General features: G+C 40.6%; 1 protein-coding gene across 1 annotated transcript in view; it reads left to right on the top strand.

Moving 5' to 3' along the window:
* Nucleotides 1-18,974, top strand: part of LOC310994622 (alpha-1,6-mannosylglycoprotein 6-beta-N-acetylglucosaminyltransferase B-like) — a gene marked incomplete at both ends in the record, with an annotated part of 120,306 nt that overhangs the window by 59,055 nt on the left and 42,277 nt on the right. Inside the window, one exon of the mRNA XM_083983363.1 lies at nucleotides 6,958-7,127. Within this exon, the coding sequence (XP_083839489.1) occupies nucleotides 6,958-7,127 (170 nt within the window). The remainder of the gene's footprint in view (nucleotides 1-6,957; nucleotides 7,128-18,974) is intronic.

Genomic DNA, 18,974 nt, shown 5'->3' with positions numbered 1-18,974 from the left:
TACAATGTACTGCTGCTATCTCAAGAGCAGATGTCCTGGTGTTTGTAAGAGTTAGCCTTGGCTGTCAAAAGCTGTTTATCCCAATAATTAGAAACGGGAGTCAAAAAAATATGTACATTTTTGTGTGTGTGTGTGTGTGTATGTGTGTGCGTGCATGTGTGTGCGCTTGACTGCTAATTGGATATCACTGCAATAAAAGCCAAGGGCAGAATCTCATACATTTTATTTGAAAATTAAATCACAGGATGTTCCAGTCAAATTTACCATTTGACTATTACCTTTCTCCCTCACAGGAAGATTAATTTAAACTTTAAAATAGGCAATCACTTCAGCATTGAAAGGGGAACACTGTTTGATTTTAATTAAGTCTGACCTCGGAAAAAAGTGTCTGATGTGAATTGACTATAGCCTTGTACTCACCTAACCTTTGCCTTTGAGAAAATCCCCACTTCCAATAGCAGCTTTAGTATTCTGCTTGAGTGTGCAGTCTTTACAATTCCAATGGGGCTCTGTTGATTCAGTGCTGTTTCCTTGTTTAGCTCTCTCTTTGATTGTAAGCAGAGTAGATGTTTACTCAGAAAACGAATAAATTAGTGGAGCAGAGAGGCAAGTATGGCGGGATAAAGGATCAAGAGGGAGAGGAAAATGAGAGAAAAAGCAAGATGATTCTTTTTAACAGTCAGCAGCAGACTCAAGGACAGGAAATTGGGAGGTGTGTGTGTGTGTGTGCATGAAAGTGACAGTGGAAACATGAGCAATAGGAATAGTATTTTTTTTCCCCTTCAAAACTATTTTTAGTACAACTCCCATTGTAAACAGTAGTTTCTCGCATTTTATAAAATAAATTATCCCCAGAATGGAGGCCGCTCTGCAGCCAAACCACAGAGGTAAACAAATTTAAAAGTGCAATGGACAGCCTTTAGTGACCTGCACCTTCTATAATTCTCAACACACAAGCTATAGCATAGAGCCATAGCACCAAAACACCAAAGGAACAACTTTTTCAAGTTGTCTCCCTGTAGTGTAGTTTATGCAAATTACCTCTTAACTACAACCTTGCACATGTGGTACCAGCACACCAGAGACAAGCTCCACCGATTACACCCTTACAGTAGTTGACAAATGGCTAGCTCCACCTACAAATACCATGGAAGTAAAATAAATATGAAATAATGTGCTATGGGCGGCACAGTGGCATTGTGATTAGCATGGTTGCCTCTCAGCAGGACGTTTCTGAGTGCGTTTCCGAGGCTTGGGGCCTTTCTAGATAGAGCTTGCATGTTCTTCCCGTGCCTGCCGGTTCTCAGGCTTCTAAAAGACATGCGCAGTAGGCGCAAAATTTGCCCAGAGGTGTGTGTGTGTGTGCAATGTTCATCCCTACATGTCTTATGATAGACTGGTGACCTCTCCAGAGTGTACCCCGCCCTCATCCTATGTCAGCTGGGATTGGCTTTAGCCACCCTGTGAGTAAGCAGTATAGACAGTATATAGATGGGATAAACTGATAAAAAAAAGTGTTACTCGGAATTAACACAAAAGCCAAAACAACCGAGCAAAGAATGCACCACCATATTTACAGCCCTTCTTTTAGACTGCACCAAAGACAGAAGACACATGGGTAAATTAAATTAAATTACATTGAATACATTAATTATTCATTACAAATGTATTCACACAAACCTAAAAAAGTAGATTGGAGCGATATGTAGTGGTTGTTTGAAAATGTATTATGTGTACGTACGTTTACACTGTACAAATGGAAAACCCCAGTACATACAAAACATCCTGTAGCCTGTAAATTGCAAAGTACCGGTAACTGCTTTATGTCCTATGATGAATATTTTGACAGTGAGTGAGATTAAGACAGGGGGGCGGACAGCTGGACGGCTGTGGCTCAGTTGATAGAGGTCCTTCATCCACATGTTGAAGTATCCTTGGGCATGAGACTGAACCCCAAATTTCCCCAGTTGTATCATTGGTACATATCTTAATGTGTATTACATAGGCTATGGTTTGTATCTAGACCGACACAACGTGTGTTAAACCAATTTACTGAAAATAAAGATATCTGATCAAAGCCTTATTGGAATGGAGAGGATGATTTTCCGATAAGCCCACTGTATCTACTTTTACTTCAAAAAGCATTGTTGATGCAGCTGGATCAAAGGGCAACCGAAGTGTGCCAATTACACTTGATGAAGCTTCAAAAATATTGGACCAGTTGTTATGAAGGGATGAGCAAGACCAAAAGTTGTGGATCAGCGAGGCAGCAGCTTGTCAGCACCTGCCACGGCCAGGGTTAATGCCAGGATCAATTTGAGAAAGTCTATGTTTGGGGAAGATGTCATTCTGAAGTTTTTTTTAGGTTAGAGTCAGAGCAGAAGATTCTACAGTCAAAGATTTTTACCATGATGTTTGATGAAAAAGGTGTTAAATATTCTAAGAAATCTCTTTTCTTATTTGACTAATCTGCCGTTTCCTGACTTCTTGTGAAGTTCAGAGAGAATACAATCAACCTTTAGCTGCACTTCACTTTAAAAGATGTTGTACATTTGAGAGAACTCTTTTTTCCCAATGTTTTATCAGATTTAATCAAAAGCCTGGGTCAGCCCAGTCATCCATGGAACATTTGGTGTATTAATATAATATAAAACAAATTGATGTTCTCTTTTTTCTTTGTATCAAAAACGACATGTTCAGATAACGCATAATGGAAAGGCTTTTAAGAGATAACAGACACCAGACTCAAAGACGCTGACCTCACCCGGTTAACCTTTGGCAGTGCATCCACTGCCCATCTAGTATTAATTTAAGTGTTTCGGTATGTGACTTTGTGCCCATCTGCGTCTGCCTGGTGTGCACTGAGCATGCACATTTAGTGTGTTTGTCAGCACATGCCAAACTGTTCATTTCCCTTCTCCCTGTATCTTCCCTCTTGAGAGCTAATTGACCTCTGACTGATGAAGTGCAGAAAGTGGAGACTAATGGGATATGGAAGGAGGAGTGAGGGAGTGGAAGAGAAGGGGGAGGAAGCAGGTTGGAGGAGTATGACAACAAGGGATAGAGGAAAGACGTGAGGAGAAATAAAGAAGGGAAAGTAGTCTGTAGAAGTGCATGAAAGAGAAGGTGAAACTAAGGGTAGAGTAGTGATGGCTGGCAGTGCCAGCTTGTAGTGCCACCCGTGGCCTACCATTGGACAGCTGCGACCTTCATACAGGCCACAGTGCATGATCGGACAGGGACACACACACACACAGACTTATTCACGCAAAGTCCTGCGCTTACAGATGCTGAGACAAGCATTAGCATTCTTCTGCCGTTGGCCTGTTAGTGATGAGTGGAGCGGAGCGGAGCAATGGAGTGGTACCACATCCTTGAGAGCTGCTTTTACTCCTCTGCTCTCGTATGTGCACACCAAGGACTTTCCAAGGATTTTTACTCAAGACACAATCATATTACATAAAACGTTCACACAGACAAAAGATTTCCTTTTCCACAGCTAGTTATGCCAGTTATTGAATCACATAGCAGAATAGGGATAATGCTGTGGAAAGGCCTTCATACAGCATGTGGCATTAAAGTTTTGGGAGACAGAAGACACATAAAGACACACAGACAGATGGAGCGTTATAAAGTTCAGCGAGACATTTGAGCGCACATGCCTTGTTATCGTACCTTTCTTTCTGTCTCAGTGGGTTTGGCAGGTCTTTGTGTTCGATCCCCACGGGACATTAACAGTATAGAGCTGCTTTAGATCATGTTGAGAATCCCTCAAGCTCATAGTGAGTGTACAGGCATCCACGCTGAACACGCACCAACATCCAGAATCACACACAAAAGGAGTCTGACTGGAGTTCATCGATGTATGTCACTGTGGGGAAAAAAAGAAGAAAACATGCAAACAAACAAAAACAAACAATCCCTAATCCACCAGGACACACACAGACACACACACCATCTGGGAGTGGCATAAGTCCAGTACATAAAGAGCTCTGTCTGTGATCAATTTCTCCAGGGAGTCAGCTGGGCCTCGTACAGGAGTTTATGAGGAAGTAAAGCTTTAGCTTCCTCTGTTCCTTCCACGCTGTGTGGCTTTTCCACCTCTTCTTTTTCAAGCTAGTTGCATGAGCAAATTGTGAGATTGTGTTGGCGGTGAGTGTGTGTACCGGTGATCTGCACGGAAGAACACAGTGCGAGCCACCCACACGAGTCTCTCTCATCTCCGCTCAAGCTATTGATTGCTGCTCTGATATAAAGGTTACCTCTCCAGCGTTGTTCTGATATGTTTCATTGAACTCCTCTCTAATTTTGTTCCCATATGGCAGAATTAACATTAGCAAATGAAGATAAATACAGCCTATTAGAGAGGAAGTGAAATCCCTCCTCAGCAGTTTAGATTGTGGGTGCGAGTTGCCAGGTTTTGCAAAGCACTCTTACCTCTCTCTATTAACTTTGCATTACTGTATGGATGCCAGTTTTATTGAGCCCCATCCGCAGCTATTCAGTTCTCTGATATTTCTCATATTTATTTAGCAGTGTTGCTGCTGCCAGTATATGAAATTCAGCTCCTTCTGTCTCCATTTTTGCATAGTTGCCAGTGTTTGTGCGATACACCCTCGCCACCACAACCACCAAGTCAAGAGAGTGAATAGTGTTGGTGCCATAAATTCTCACTCTTGCCATCTGCCACCCAAACTGTAATTAAATTTCACTTATCTTTTTTTATGAAGCAGAAGTTAATAGAGCAGGCTTATTAAATCAGAGGATTTTTCACACCAGCTGGATTCTCACTGGAGCTTGACTCTGCTGCGTACACACCATTGTCCAATGCCTGATACACATTTTGTACACGTTAACAATGCAACAGCAGTGGAGTGCCTTATATGGCTGTAACAAAACTGAATATATATATAAAATTAACTATAATGAATACTAGTTTACTGCTGTTTTCACTCAATTCCTGTCACCCAGACTAAATTTCTAGGATAATGAAAAGTGTGAGATGTACAGCAGTATTTGTTCTGTGTGCAGGGGGCGTCTATGTCGGCTCCTGCAGTTAACTTCAACATTAGTACAAGGTGGCTGGTGAGGGGATGGATAATAAGAGAATACATTGCAGCATGCTTGTAAAAAAGCCCTTGGAAGCTATTCATTAGGGAGACGTAACAAGCCTTAGCCATCAAAACTTTCTGGCCAACTCCACACAGTTGACCCTAAGCTCATTATGTATGTTGCATGGTGAAAAGTTGTGGGCCTCATTTGCCAGCAAAAGCAGCGGGAGGTGTTCATGCTGCGTTAGCTAATCAGGATTACTCCACAGTGCAACGTTTGGACATGGCTGTGTCTAATCCACTGTGCAAAGCAACGTGTTGCTTATGTCTCGGTGGGTTGCACTAATTATGCACTTGCTAGGTGCAAACGCGTGACGGGACTGTAGCCTGTGAGAGCATGGTTGTATAATAGTGCAACATATAAACTGTAATTCCTTCACATGTGTTATAGGATGTTTTAAAACAAAGGGGATTTTCCCGATGGGTGCCTCGAATTAGTTACAGCTGTTATCTGTGTATACATTCTGTGCAAAAGAGATGAGTTGTTCGGTAAAGTCCATAATGATGGATTTCTACACGTGCATGCTGTTCCATGGCACATGAAGGGATAATTCATTGAGGATTTTAAAGAATTACTTTTCAGTTTCCATAATTTCCTTTTCGAAAGAGTCTGAAATTCTAATGATTTTAATCCTCAAACTCATTAAAACACTTTCAACTGCAGAGACTTAACTTTCAAGGAGCTTAACTTTACTCAGTATACACACGTATTGTATATAAATAATATAATATAAATCAGATTAAATTAAACTTACTTTACAATATACACATTATGCATTAGTATCATCAAGACAATTTGCCTGAAAAGTAAGTTACTTCAATAGATGCACATTCTGGTACATCATCAGGTTTTGTAATCTACAGTAACACAAACAACATAAACACACATATCAAGTTGTCACTGCTTTGAGTATTCTGGTATCAGGATTTGTCCATCTAGACTATTTAGCTATTCAAGTTCAGAATTGTAACTTAGAAATGTCAAAGTAACAACTCAGTAGCACAACAGCATGTTATAAATTGTGAACTGTATTATATATGTATAAAGGACATTTTATCGTCTTCATGGCTTTGTTCGTAACTGTCAGCTACTGTAACTTTTCAAATTCAAGGACAATTCTGGTTTATTTCAACATCTTTTCAGGAATATATGTGTGTCTCTTAACAACAGTTACAATGCTGAGTTTAATGAATCCTGCAACATTACAACAAACAAGCTCAAGCAAAGCTTCGGAACAGCAAAGGTGTTATTTTATTTTATTTTATTCATATGCACAATGATAAAACAAGAATTGTATTTAATAATACAAATAATTGTGCAGGAGAGGAAAAGAAGCCCAAAGGGCTTATATAAAATCCTCCCCCTCAATACAAAATCACTAAAATAAATCAACCAATAGAAAAAGAAAAGAGAAAAAAGCAAAGAAGGGAAAGAAATAAAGAAAAAACATAATAAACAAACAAACAGAAAATATCCATAAAATTACAAATTCATTTCAATTATACTAGACATAGAGTATTATTTTTGCCTGGATAGTCATTTTTCTAGGATGATTCAAGCTTAAGAGACCTATCTAAAGACCATCAGTAAAACATTCGTTATAGTTTAGAGATCTTAGTTTAGCTCTGACTTATGATACATGCCTTAGTGTTATGCACACACAGCTGTGTGGTTCTTAGTGACATTCAGGTGCAGTTTTGTTTTTTCTCATAGGCCAGTGGTTTAGCCTCACCATGTTCTCAGTTATTACACTTGTAAGAATAATGTTTTTATATCCAGCTGAAGATGGTCAACATTATTAGAATGCTTGTGTAATAAAAGTGTTATGTCCCTGTCTTTCTTAAGATCCTGGTCCATGTCGGCTTCCTAACAGAGGAGTCTGGAGATGTTTTCAGTCCCAAGGTGCTGAAGGGGGGTCCGTTGGGAGAGATGGTCCAGTGGGCTGACATCCTCACAGCCCTCCATGTTCTGGGACATAACCTGAAGATCTCCATGTCTGTGAAGGAGCTGCAGGGGTGAGTTACAATGTGCTGTACCAAACTAGTGCTGGTGTGTTTGGCTTATCTGTGGCGATTACTTTTAAGACATGGATGTATTAGACAAGTCTTTGATTATTCATCTAACATGCCCCTTGGTCATCTATGCCTCCTTGTCGTGATTTAATCCATGATTCTTTACAGAGAAGAGGACATTGTGAATGGAAATTGTTTTACTGTGAAGGCTACAAACACCAAGATCGGCAGTAATGTGAAAATAACAGCAGTGTGAAAATTGTTGCTGATCAGGTAGTTACTATTGAAAACCAAAGTAAACCTCTGTCTGAGATGTTAATAAGAGGAGTCAGTCCGTGACATTTTCTCCAGTCCACCAATTACATTATGTCAATATTGGGATTATTCAAATAAGGAGACATGTTTGCTTTGAGAAGAGAAAGTGTATCGATTGGCAGGGTCAAGGCTACGAGTAAACAGTTTGATTACTTGAGCCAAAGTCTGATACCTTGTTAACATCTACACTTTTGACTTCCTTTAAAATTACTTTCATTAATGTCAGTGAGTATTGAACTTGTTTATTAGGAGGAAGAGGAAAAGTCTGCAGCCCCTAATGACCTTTTACATTCAACCGATTATCACTGTGCTCTATATACCCAAAATGTGTAAGAGAGTGTTGTGTTATAATTACATCTCATTCCCACTTAACCCAAAGATTAGGCATGAAGGCTCTTCGGTCCTGTTGATATATTTGTCGCTGTATTGACCCTGTATTGATGTACTCCACAGCTTCCTGTCAGTGTGACTGCGTCGGTGTGCCTTTTTATCCCCTGCGTCAGCACGCTTACATGTTTCTGCTGACGGACACAGCTGTAGAGCCAAAACACACAGACACACACTCACGCGCACAAGCACACACACACACTGACGGGTATACTGTATGGATGTAAATCTATCCTGTTGGGAAAAATCCCTCAGGCTTGTTCTGTCCACCCTATGCAATATCTGCTTCATGGCTGAGACAGAATAAATCACAGAGGATGTCAGAGTGAAGACAAATGGCAAATGTTGAACAGCAGCATTATGAATAGGTATGAGTGTGAGAAGACAGCTGATTCATACTGTAGATGGGCGATGTCTTTGTTCAGCCTTGATTGGGCCAATAGTCTTTGTCTTTCTGCCATCACTGATCACTGCAATGACACAGGTATGGCTTATAGATCAATATAATGATGTCTACAGAGACCCCGCTGTACTCTGCATTTTACACTGAGCATTGCCTGTGACATCGCTCACAAATCATAAAAGAAGCATTGTACTGACTCCCAGCCTTTGGCAGCCATTCTGTAGACATATAACACCTCTGCAGGGAGCTGGAGGGATTGGGAAAATCTAAAGGAAGTGTATTAAAAAATGAGTTTAGAGATGGCAGGAACATGCACAAGGCTGAGTTCAGTTGTCAGATTTGAAATGGATGGCAGGATTGTTTTTACTGCCTTCGTGTCACCCCAGTATCCTGGGACCTGTGTTTTGAAATTGGTCTTTCTCACAACCTGGGCTTAGATATTTTCTGTAACTGCACTGCATAATCTAACATACCAGCATGAAGAATTATGTTGTCCACCTCGCCCACATAGAATGGCTTTGGGAGAAAAAATAGCTTTTAGCTTCTGGATTACTCAGGGAAGAAGTCTAATCTTTCTCCAGGCGGCATTTGGACCCTTACTCAGTCTTTTTTAAAAACATAAGCATGAGAAAAAAGCACATCGGCTTTGTTTCCTGATGTCAAACGCTCCACACAGTTTGCTGTAGGAAATCGGAACCGAAAAAGTTTCAGCAGCATGCCCACGACAAAGGTGATAATGTAGTTTGTCTATCAGTTTTAATTTCAATTAAAAGTGTGTGCTCACTTTTTTTTTATCTCTCATGTTCCCTGATAATCTGTTATTTTCTTCATTCAAGCCGCAGCTGCAGTACTGCAGTCAAAACTACTAGTGAGAAAATCATCGGGAAAACAGATGCCAGTTAAGGGAGGATTCACTGTTCATTTTTCCTGCCTCATTACTAAGCTGCACACAACCGCACTGATCTGTGATTTCAAAGGCACAAGTGCAGAAATACACTGGGGATCATAAATATTATTTTTAGGTTGTTTCTCAGTTGCACCAAAGTGCTCTCACATATTGACACTTGTGTACACTTCACACCATGTTATGCAAATGCAATCATCACCATTTGTTGGTAAACTGACAGGAAAAGGGGGAGTTATAGTGATCACCTTGCAGCTTACATGATATCTTTAACGTCTCACAGTCAACAGTATTTCACACAATGTTTCCATCAGGTGCCAGGATTGTAAAGATGTCATGTCATAAATCATTTGCAGAGACATTTCTCATGTTGATCTTGTTTTTGCTGTTGGTGCTCATTTATTATGAAGTGAAAGTATGGTCTGCTGGTGTGATAGAAGTTAACATACTCTTTGTCCCATTGCATTGTTTTGGGTGTCAAATTCAAGTTTTCCACTGTCTCACTAGGTGTCACATTCTTCCAATTTCCTTCTCTACTATTTGATTTTAGTTTTATTTGTTTATGTGTTCAATGTTCTGTCTCTCTTCTGACTTCTTTCTTGTTCCCAGTATTGTTCATTTCTGTAAACATTCTGCACTTGTCCTTTGTTCCTATCAACAAGAATGTGCAAAAAGACAAAACAGGAAGTTAGACATTTTGAAGATTGTTGCCAGGTAGATATGGACAAACGAAAATAGACACATTGATGTTGTCAGAGACAGATAAAGACACAGGCCAGTGATCTGACAATCTAGACAGGCAGGGCAACCAAGACAGATGGATAACCAGACAGACAGACAACAATTGCCCCAAAGAGAATTCTTAGTGGGAGTTGAGTCCGAACATAGATTTAGAAGCAGCTTCGTTTTGCTTTGGGCAACACTGACATCAGAACAAACTCGAACAAAAAGTGCCAAGGGGTCAATCCACCTCCACAATTCCTCAACTCCACAATGGTGTTTGTCTCTTTGTGTGTGTACATAGTCTGTGATACAGTGGTCCCATGGCCACAGCTTGGCTGAGGAGGAAGAAGGGGGCAGCAAATTGGCCACTAAGGGGCTGATTAGGGCTGGAGTTGTCTAACTGTATAGAACATACATCCTGGTTTGCAGTTTTCAGTCAGGTGGATGTTATTCACTGGAGAAACATGCGAGAGCAAATAAGACTCAATGATGTACTTTGGTCCGTAGACAATGACGGAGAGTGAAAATAATCCAGAAGAAAAATAACTTCTATGAATAGAACATGGGAGGCAAATTACTTAAATATACATTAACTGAATACCGAAGTTAGTGAAGAAAAGGGCTGCAGGTTATTGTGTTCTTTCTACATGAATGTAATTGTGCTGTTTGTAGCCAACAGGACATAATGACACAGGGAATCATCAGGATCAGGGATCAGGAGGATATACTTTATTGTCCCCAAAGGGAAATTTATCTTGGACATCAGCTGCATTTCATAACAAGTAACACACATGACAATCCTAAGTGACAACAGGAGACAAAGACAAACGAGGTCTACACATTATACGTGGAGAGGTACACCATTCGTATGAGGTATAAAATAGATTTACATTTCACTGACCCGCTGGGTGAAATTACCCATTCATATTAATTGCACTGTGAATATAGTAAAACAAGTGATAAGTGCCTAGAAAAAGGGTTAGAGACTCAAAAGAATAACCAGATATTGTGTAAAAGTAGCATATCATTAAAACAAGTTAAAACAGGTGGTTTGGTAATAAATAAGATTAAAACATATTCAATAAAATACAAATTAATTAAAATTTCACATTTGTTCAGAAGGGCGATTGATATGGGGAGGAAGGAGAGCTTGTAGCGGTTCGACTTGTACCTACATGCTCTATAACGTCTTTCAGAAGGTAAGAGTTCATATTCTGGGTAAAGGACATGGGAGGGGTCGTCTAGGATACGGTGGGCCTGTGTTTTCTTGAAGATGGATTGAAGGGAGGGGTAGTATTTTTCATGAGAAAATGTATATAGAGAGGCCTATGGGGAGAAAAGGGAAGAAAGGGGAGTTCAGCTGAGTGCTGAGTTTGCATTTGTAGACTTGGGGCAGGAGATTTGTTATTCAAATATGCAAATAATGGTTCTCTGCAATGGATTTTCTTTTGAAGGATCACTGATGAATGGCATCTCTTTGTTTTGAATTTTGGACTCTTGTTCATTCACGCACAAAGCTGAAATTTCATCATACAATTTTCTTGCCCACAACAGCACATAAACATGAGTTAATTCACATGAGTTTTGCATCTCCCTGTCTTTGCTGAGTGTGCACTCTTCACAATGCAGGCTAACTGAACAGCTTGACAAGCTGAATTTGGTGCCAATTAGATTGGAAAGGCACCTGAGATGAGTGTGTGAGAAAGAAAAGACATGGCTCTGCGTTACAGACTGGAGGGTCCAGATTACTGAAAGCTGCAGCGGTCATTGTGAGGGTGGATGGTCAGCATCTTTGTGTCCGATCCTGTCACTACTGTAAAGAGATATAAAAGATAAAGAGAGTTCAGTCAAAACCGAAAGATGAAAGATTCTGGCACAGGATGAATAGAAACGGCCTTTTGCAGTGTGACATACACTAAATACGCCATTGTAGACAGAAGAGTCTAGTCATTATAGACTAAAGAGGCCTGAATGTGAAGTACCAGGAAACTATTGTGATGAAATTGCTTCTCTTCTGGGGTATTATGTGCTGTACTTTACATAGAAAATTATAGCAGTGGGTGTAGGAGTGAACTGAGTAACCCAAAAGCAATGAATGTGGCATAGTGCAAGATCTGACAGAGGTGATAAATGACAATCAAGAAGGAAAAAGAAAAATTGCACACTCTACTTTCTACAAAAGTGTGATTTCCATGACATATTATGACTTAATCAGTGTTTACCACATGGATAATGTCAAACAGTGATTACAAATTCAAAGCTCAAATAAAAGCAAGAATGTCGAAAAGATAGAAAAAAAACTTTTCACCTTTCAAATTACTTGTCATGGTTTGTTAACGGCTTTCTTCTTCTCACCCTGTCCATGACTTTCCCTGTCCACTCTTACGCTCTCTACAGTACTTCAAACCTGAGGTGTCAAGTTTTGCAGTCTCATCCCAACTGCAGGTAGTGTCTCAGTTTCCATGGAGATCAAATTCTGGGCTAGTTGAGGTTGCAGGTGGAGAGACACAGAGTAACAGTTAATCAACACCTCCAGTACAGTAAGGAGAGAGAAGAAGTAGGAAATCTGAGAGCATGGAGTCTCTCTTGTCCCTGGGGCATGCTGATAATAAGATAGTGCCACTGGGCAAATATAAAACCTCTAGCAGGGGTTCACATTCACATCAGTTGAGTTGGTGTTTTGAGCACTATTGAAATATGGATCTGTGTTTTTAGTTGCAAGCACATCACAGTCTTTGTCTTTAACATATTTGTTTGGTGATTTTATTCAACAACTTTGCAGTTATTCACATAAATCACATAAATATCACAATATCCTTTTTGACGATTTTTAAATCTTTTTATTTTTTTTCAAAAATCAATTTTTTTTTATTTTTTTTTTCAGTATTGTGCAATGTGCATTTGTTAGCCTTTTTTACATACAGAGAGTAGCCTACAGGTTTTGAAAAGGGTTTAAGTTCACTTTATAATAGAGTATATTAATGTATAGGCTTCTACAGTATTTGTGTGCAGATGTTAAAAATGCAGACTAAAAATCGAGAGAATCGGCAATATCGTAGAATCGCAATTTAAATCGGATCGCCATCCAAAAAATCGTAGAAGAATCGAATCAGGAGAAAAGCATATCGTCCCAGCCCTAGCAGTTATGCAATCAAGATTTTTGGTAGCTCAGAGCAGCAGCTTAGAAATGGCTTGGAAGAGACTGTTGGTTACAAGGTAGGCTTGATGGGCTGCGGCTAAATCACTCATACTTGCATATTCATACTTGCTCCATTCTCTGACAAAATAAACAGAGATTCATGTAAATGAGTACAGCTTTACAGGAACCTCGGCTCTATTAGAATATTGTTTACGTGAGCACAGAGAGAAGGAGGAAGATAAAGAGCTAACATCACCCGACACTAAGCAGAGTGCGGGGGGCGGGGGGGATTCAAATTTATCTGAACGAATTACAGGTCATTTTATAATTGTTCGAACCAAATTTTTCTAAAAAGTGACAGCCCTAAAATACACACAACAAAATATAGTTTTATAGTTTTTTATTTGTCCCTTATATTGTGTCAGGTTCAATCAGTGTCTTCTCCTGATCACATATAACACACACCAACAGATGTATATTTACAATCAAGAATTGTACTGTTAATTTGGGTTATGGTGGCATTATTTCAGTCCTCACTCATGCGCATTTTGGAACTTGCTTTTTCCCATTCATTTTTACTTAAACTTTCTGCACAGCTGCTTAAATTTCCATTTGAGTGCAGGAGGATGGTGAAGTACTCCTTCAAAGCAGATTCTTTATGGGATCCTTACAAGAGGCTTTTTAACCACCCAGTTTCTAATCAACTTGTACCAAAGTGGTCCCAAAATACGCCCCAGTACCGTGGTAAACTTCTCTCCCTTTGAGACGTTATAGAAGCACTTGATGGGCACTTTGCGTACTCAACCTGCTCTTTGAGTGGCCCAATTGCCCCTGTGCTCCACAAAATTGCACCTTCACTTAACCCTACTATGGTGCTCTCTCTCAGCTTGAGAGCTGCTTTGGCATGGCATTGCTGCAGAGTTTAGCCAGCCCTAAATCTTCAACACAGCCTTACCATACACATTGGAGGCCCACCCATTGTCATTCTCCCCCCAGCCCTGAAGACTATTTGAATGCCACCGGCAGCTGTTGTTATTTAATGCTGCCGTAATGATTTAATGTTAATGTTGCAAGTTAATTCTGCTCCCATGATTTAATGCTCCTGATGTGAGTTAATGCGGCTGTTATGAAGTGATACTGCCTTGGTGACTTAATGCAGCTGTTTTCTTCTCATTTGTGCTTCTTTACAAGTTTCTCAAGCTGCTGAGTCAGGCTTCCCTGGGCCACAAGGAAACAAGATAACGGTCCAATTCTCTGTGGTGGAAATCAGTTTAATACCACTCTTGATAACAATTAAGCAGCGCTATGACGCCCATCTGTTCACAGATCCTTTGCACTTTAACTTTCATCTATACCATAAAACCTCTTAAGTGTTTTTATGCCTCTGAGTATCATTCTCTGTGTGTTTAAGTGATTCTTCATCTGCTTCCATAGACGCTATTGTTCACCTCTCCTTCTACTTCAACCAAGTCAACCATTTACATAACAAGCAAATCTCAAACAGCATCAGTCTGACTTTTCCCTGAGTTAAATCCCCTGGTTGCTTTAAGCCCTTTCTCACAGTAAGGGTAAATGGGTGAACAGAACTTGTGTTTTATCTAGTGCAGTGACTTCATGTTCACTGTTGACACAGTAGCCTACCTTTGACAAGGATTTGTGTTCCGCTTGTTTCTCTTTTAACCTGTCCTCCTGCTTTTCTAAATCATACATGCCAACATCTGCAGACCTGTCAGCTCACAGAGGCCAGTGAAGTTTGGCCTTTACATGGTTTTGACAGTCAGAAGTATTACAAGCCTACAGAGGCTTGATGGGCAGAGCGACATTAAGTGTTACTTTTGGGCCACCAGCCAGGTTAGTGCAGCCTCTGCGTGTGTGCTTTAGCTATTGGTCTAAATGTAAGTATGTCTTGTTGTCAGTGGGTGATTTAGAGGAAGAGAAAAGCTCTGCATGTGCTTATATATTTGTGTGTGCATGTGTGTGTGGAGGGGGGAGCAGGGCCAGCGTGCTGTAAAAGAACTAATGCTAGTTTGCATCATAAGCTCATTGCTGTAAGTCAGATGGTTTGGCCCAGAGATGGCTTGCATAACCCAAGAGATTAATGCAAAAAGAGCTATCTACTGAGGTTATATAATGCCTTATAAAATTGGATTGGTCTTCAGATTCTATGAGTTTCACACTTGTTTTTCTCTGTATTTTTTGCTTTTGCCTTGTGGGTGCTCTAGTTTGACCACTACTGCATTTCAGTGTTCTTGGTAGACAGTTCACCCTCTTTTCACCCCCCGTTTCATCCCCCTCTTTTCTGTTTTCTAACAGTGTCTCTAGTTGCTTTTGGTTACACTTTAATCTCGTGCTTTCATCTATTTCTCAACATCAGAGGACTCAAAGTGTGTCTGACCTTTTTAAATGTCTTGTGTCTTCGTAAGTGCCAGGTCAGATACATCATAGTTTCAGTAGAGCTGTGGACACTGAAAACCTACAGGACAATGTGCAGGTGTAGGTGGTTTGGAGAGTTGCTGTTTTTGTTTTGCTTTGTTTAAAACGTGTTTACCACTTTTCTGTTTTTCTGTGAGGTCCATGAAAATGCAAAGTCTTGTTTTACATCTAAACATCTCTCTGCCTCATACACGTTCCCTCTTTTCCCTATCTCTCCTCCTCCCATGTCTCTTCTCCCTCCGTCACCCCCCATCAACCTGACTCCCTCACCTTCCACCATCATTATAGTGAAGCCTGTAGAAAGACTGGAGTCAATGACCTCAGTTCACCCCCTTCTCTCCCGCAGGCTGGTTACGAGCCGCCTTATTATACCTAGCCCTAGCAGATAAGCGCACACACATTCACACGTTTCCTCTTAAAAACCCCAATCATGCTTTCTTTGCCTCTCCTGCGCAATTAGGCTGTACTCACTTTCCTGACATCGCTGCTTTTTCTTATATTTTTCAGAACTTTAATACTTTTCTCGTCTGTCTGACTTTGTTATGCAAGTGAGCAACTATGCAGGTTTTACAGAGAAACAACTTGTAAAGCAGCTGACTCGAAACATTATTATACACTTGGCTGTAAATGCGGGGGAGAAGCGTCTCCTATTAAAAATATTCAAACTTTGAGTTATGTATGGGAGTGTATATCCGATCTCTTTATTCAGGGGAACGTGCTGAGGTGTGTAAAACTCCTGAAGAGATGGGAGAGGTAGCTCCCTTTTTAAGGCAAAACTGTAGCGCATTAACATTAATCAGTTGTGCGTGATGTTTGTATGTGTGTGTGTGTGTGTGTGTGTGTGCTGCTATGTGGAGGAGTGTCAGCGTGTCTCTTTGTTAAAAACTAGAGCGTGCAAATGAGTAGTGTGCTCAGTCTGCATCATTTTCTCTGCTTAAAGTGTGTGAGTTAGCAGAAACAAACTACAAGTAACCTCTCCTTTCCTCCTCTCTCCTCATCCTCTTGCCACGTTTCTCTTCACCTTTGTTTCTCTCTTAGTCTTTTTATATCCTTGGTTCCTGCTCTCTCTCTGTGTCTGTTTTTCTCTTTCTCTCTACCTAGTTAAATCAATGTGCTTGTTAGAAACTTGCCAAATTTTCATCTTTCAATTTCATCACCCCTACAGTACCCTTCCTTCCAGCCCCTCACAGGCACACATGCAATTTGTAATGACCACCCATATCCTTGGTCTTAGATTCGAAGACCTGGGGGGGATCAAAAGAGTTATTGCCCATTGGTAACGACGTATTTTGTTACTGTTGTTGTTTTGACTCACATCTCCGCGTGATATTACCTCTAATTGGTTTGCATGACACAACTTGGACCCAAAATACAAATAGGACAAGGTCCTGCTTATGTTTATTTGGCTCATTTTGAACTATCCTCTGTGAATGTGTCTGCGCAGGCTGGTACTACATTTAATCTTGTAAAAGTGAGTTTGCTGACCCTTTAACACAGAAAAGTTCTATAATATGAATAAGACATGGGTCATATTTTGAAATAATATTACTTTTTTTTCTTCCCAGTATCACACGGCTATAACACCAGTATGAAATCTTTAAGCGCTCTCTTTTTTATAGACTTTTTTCAAAGCTGGTATTTTACTTCTGACTGTAGGAGAAGGGACAGGTGTAATTTGAAGTATGCTGTTTTAAATTTTAGTGCCCAGTCATTATGCGGCAAAGTACATAGACCCCATTTACAGTTACTATACACCAAAACAATTCCTCAAAACATATATGAAAAAATCTTCACTCCATGGAAGTAGTTTATAAAAAGTCTACCCCCTGTGGTAATGGCAGCCAGAGTTATCTGTCATTCTTCTTGTCATTTAAGACTGAAAGGAAAAGTGTTCCAGAAATTTCAAGACATAGGCTAATCATACAGAAGCAGGCACATTAGTCTGTTACATTTATCTCATATCTGATTAGCTCTATTATTAAAGGGACAACGAGGAGTTTCTATTCGGTTATAAAAAAAAGTCTCACGTTAATGTGGATGAATCTCCGCTACCCACACTTGTTAATGGGCCCATTTTCGATAAATATATTGTTTTGTCTCTATCGTTATTTTGTTATTATTAGTGGTGGCGGAAATGCTGGTCGAGCCGACCAGCGTTTCCTTACTTTCAGTTTCGTGGCGAGTCATGAGAATAACGCAGCTGAATCGCTGTTTATGGTCGGAACTACGACGGTATGTGATCGTCTTCGAACCTCTGACTTTAATTATTGATGAATGAAAACATGAGTCCGTCTTGCGCCGGTCAAAGAATTTAACGGTGCGCGCGGAGGCTCATAAATGTAGTGTGAAAACGCTTCGCTTTTCCAAAACTTCTCGTTGTCCCTTTAATTCATGAAACGACAAGAGTAGCTGTGGTGTGATAAACCTAAATGTCTCCCAATTAAATACTTTTTGTCTAGTGTGTGCAAGCCGTTAAGCAATTGGAAAAATAGCAACTGACAAAATTAGGGCTGCCCCCAAATAGTCGACCAAGCACTGGTCGACCAAAAAATCATTAGCCGACCAGAATTTCATTGGTCGATTGGTCGCAGGAAAAAAAAAAAACATTTGGAGCCGTGTCTTGTCAAAATTAAGCCAACATCAATGACTGAACCGTATAGGAAAGGTTATGGGGCTTTTATTTTGAAGGGCCAGATACAGGAAGTCGTGACGTGACACTTTTTTTTTTTTTTTTTTTTACAAGGCACGGCAGTCTCTCTCACCGCTGTCACCATTAGCGGTGCTGTCTGAGCCCCGGTCCCGTCCCACAGCGCTCACCGGCGGTCAGTCTCAGTGTCACGGAGCGGATCGATGATAGTCCCCGCTGCAGTCAGAGACCCTCACCCATAGACACATGTCTATGCCCGCACCGCTCCACGCCGCGGACCCCCACCCCCGCACCCCCGTCACAGCCTGAGCTCAGTAACTTTTTACCCTCCTCATCTACTGTGTTTATTGGTGATAAACAGGCATTCTGCCGGTAATAACGGTGAAACCGACCGGCTTGTTGTTGAATCTCGGACCCAACACGGCCGGAGTCACGAGCATTAATTAATTAATTCTCAACCTGACCGCGGGCAAAAAAAAAAAAAATTTTTTTTTTTTTTTTTTCCCCTCAAGGTGGGGGGTCGATTAGTCGACTAATCGCCATAAGTGACGACTACTGGTCGACCAACAAAATCTTTGGTCGGGGGCAGCCCTAGACAAAATACTGTAGCAATTGGTGAATAGTAGAGTGGAGAGTTTTCATCTTTGTCTTCATGTAGCTTCAGTTGTCTGATGTGTAGAAAGGCTACAGGAGGTCATTCTCTACTGCTGCAGGGTCCAAACAGTTGGCTTTTGGAGAACAAAGTGAGAAAAAATAAAGCTAGATGTACTGTACAGAAAGGGAATGTGTCATAGACGAGGTGTGTGTTTCATGGTAACGTGTATGTGTTTTTTTTTGTCCCAGACACAGGCGTTGCAATCTGCTTTTACTGAGGGTTTGAAGAAGGGGGAGTAAGGCTT

Source organism: Trachurus trachurus (genome assembly GCF_905171665.1).
Source record: "Trachurus trachurus genome assembly, chromosome: 1".
Lineage (NCBI taxonomy): Eukaryota > Metazoa > Chordata > Actinopteri > Carangiformes > Carangidae > Trachurus > Trachurus trachurus.
The sequence above is the reverse complement of the archived record's forward strand: the minus strand, read 5'-3'. Positions and strand labels throughout refer to the sequence as shown.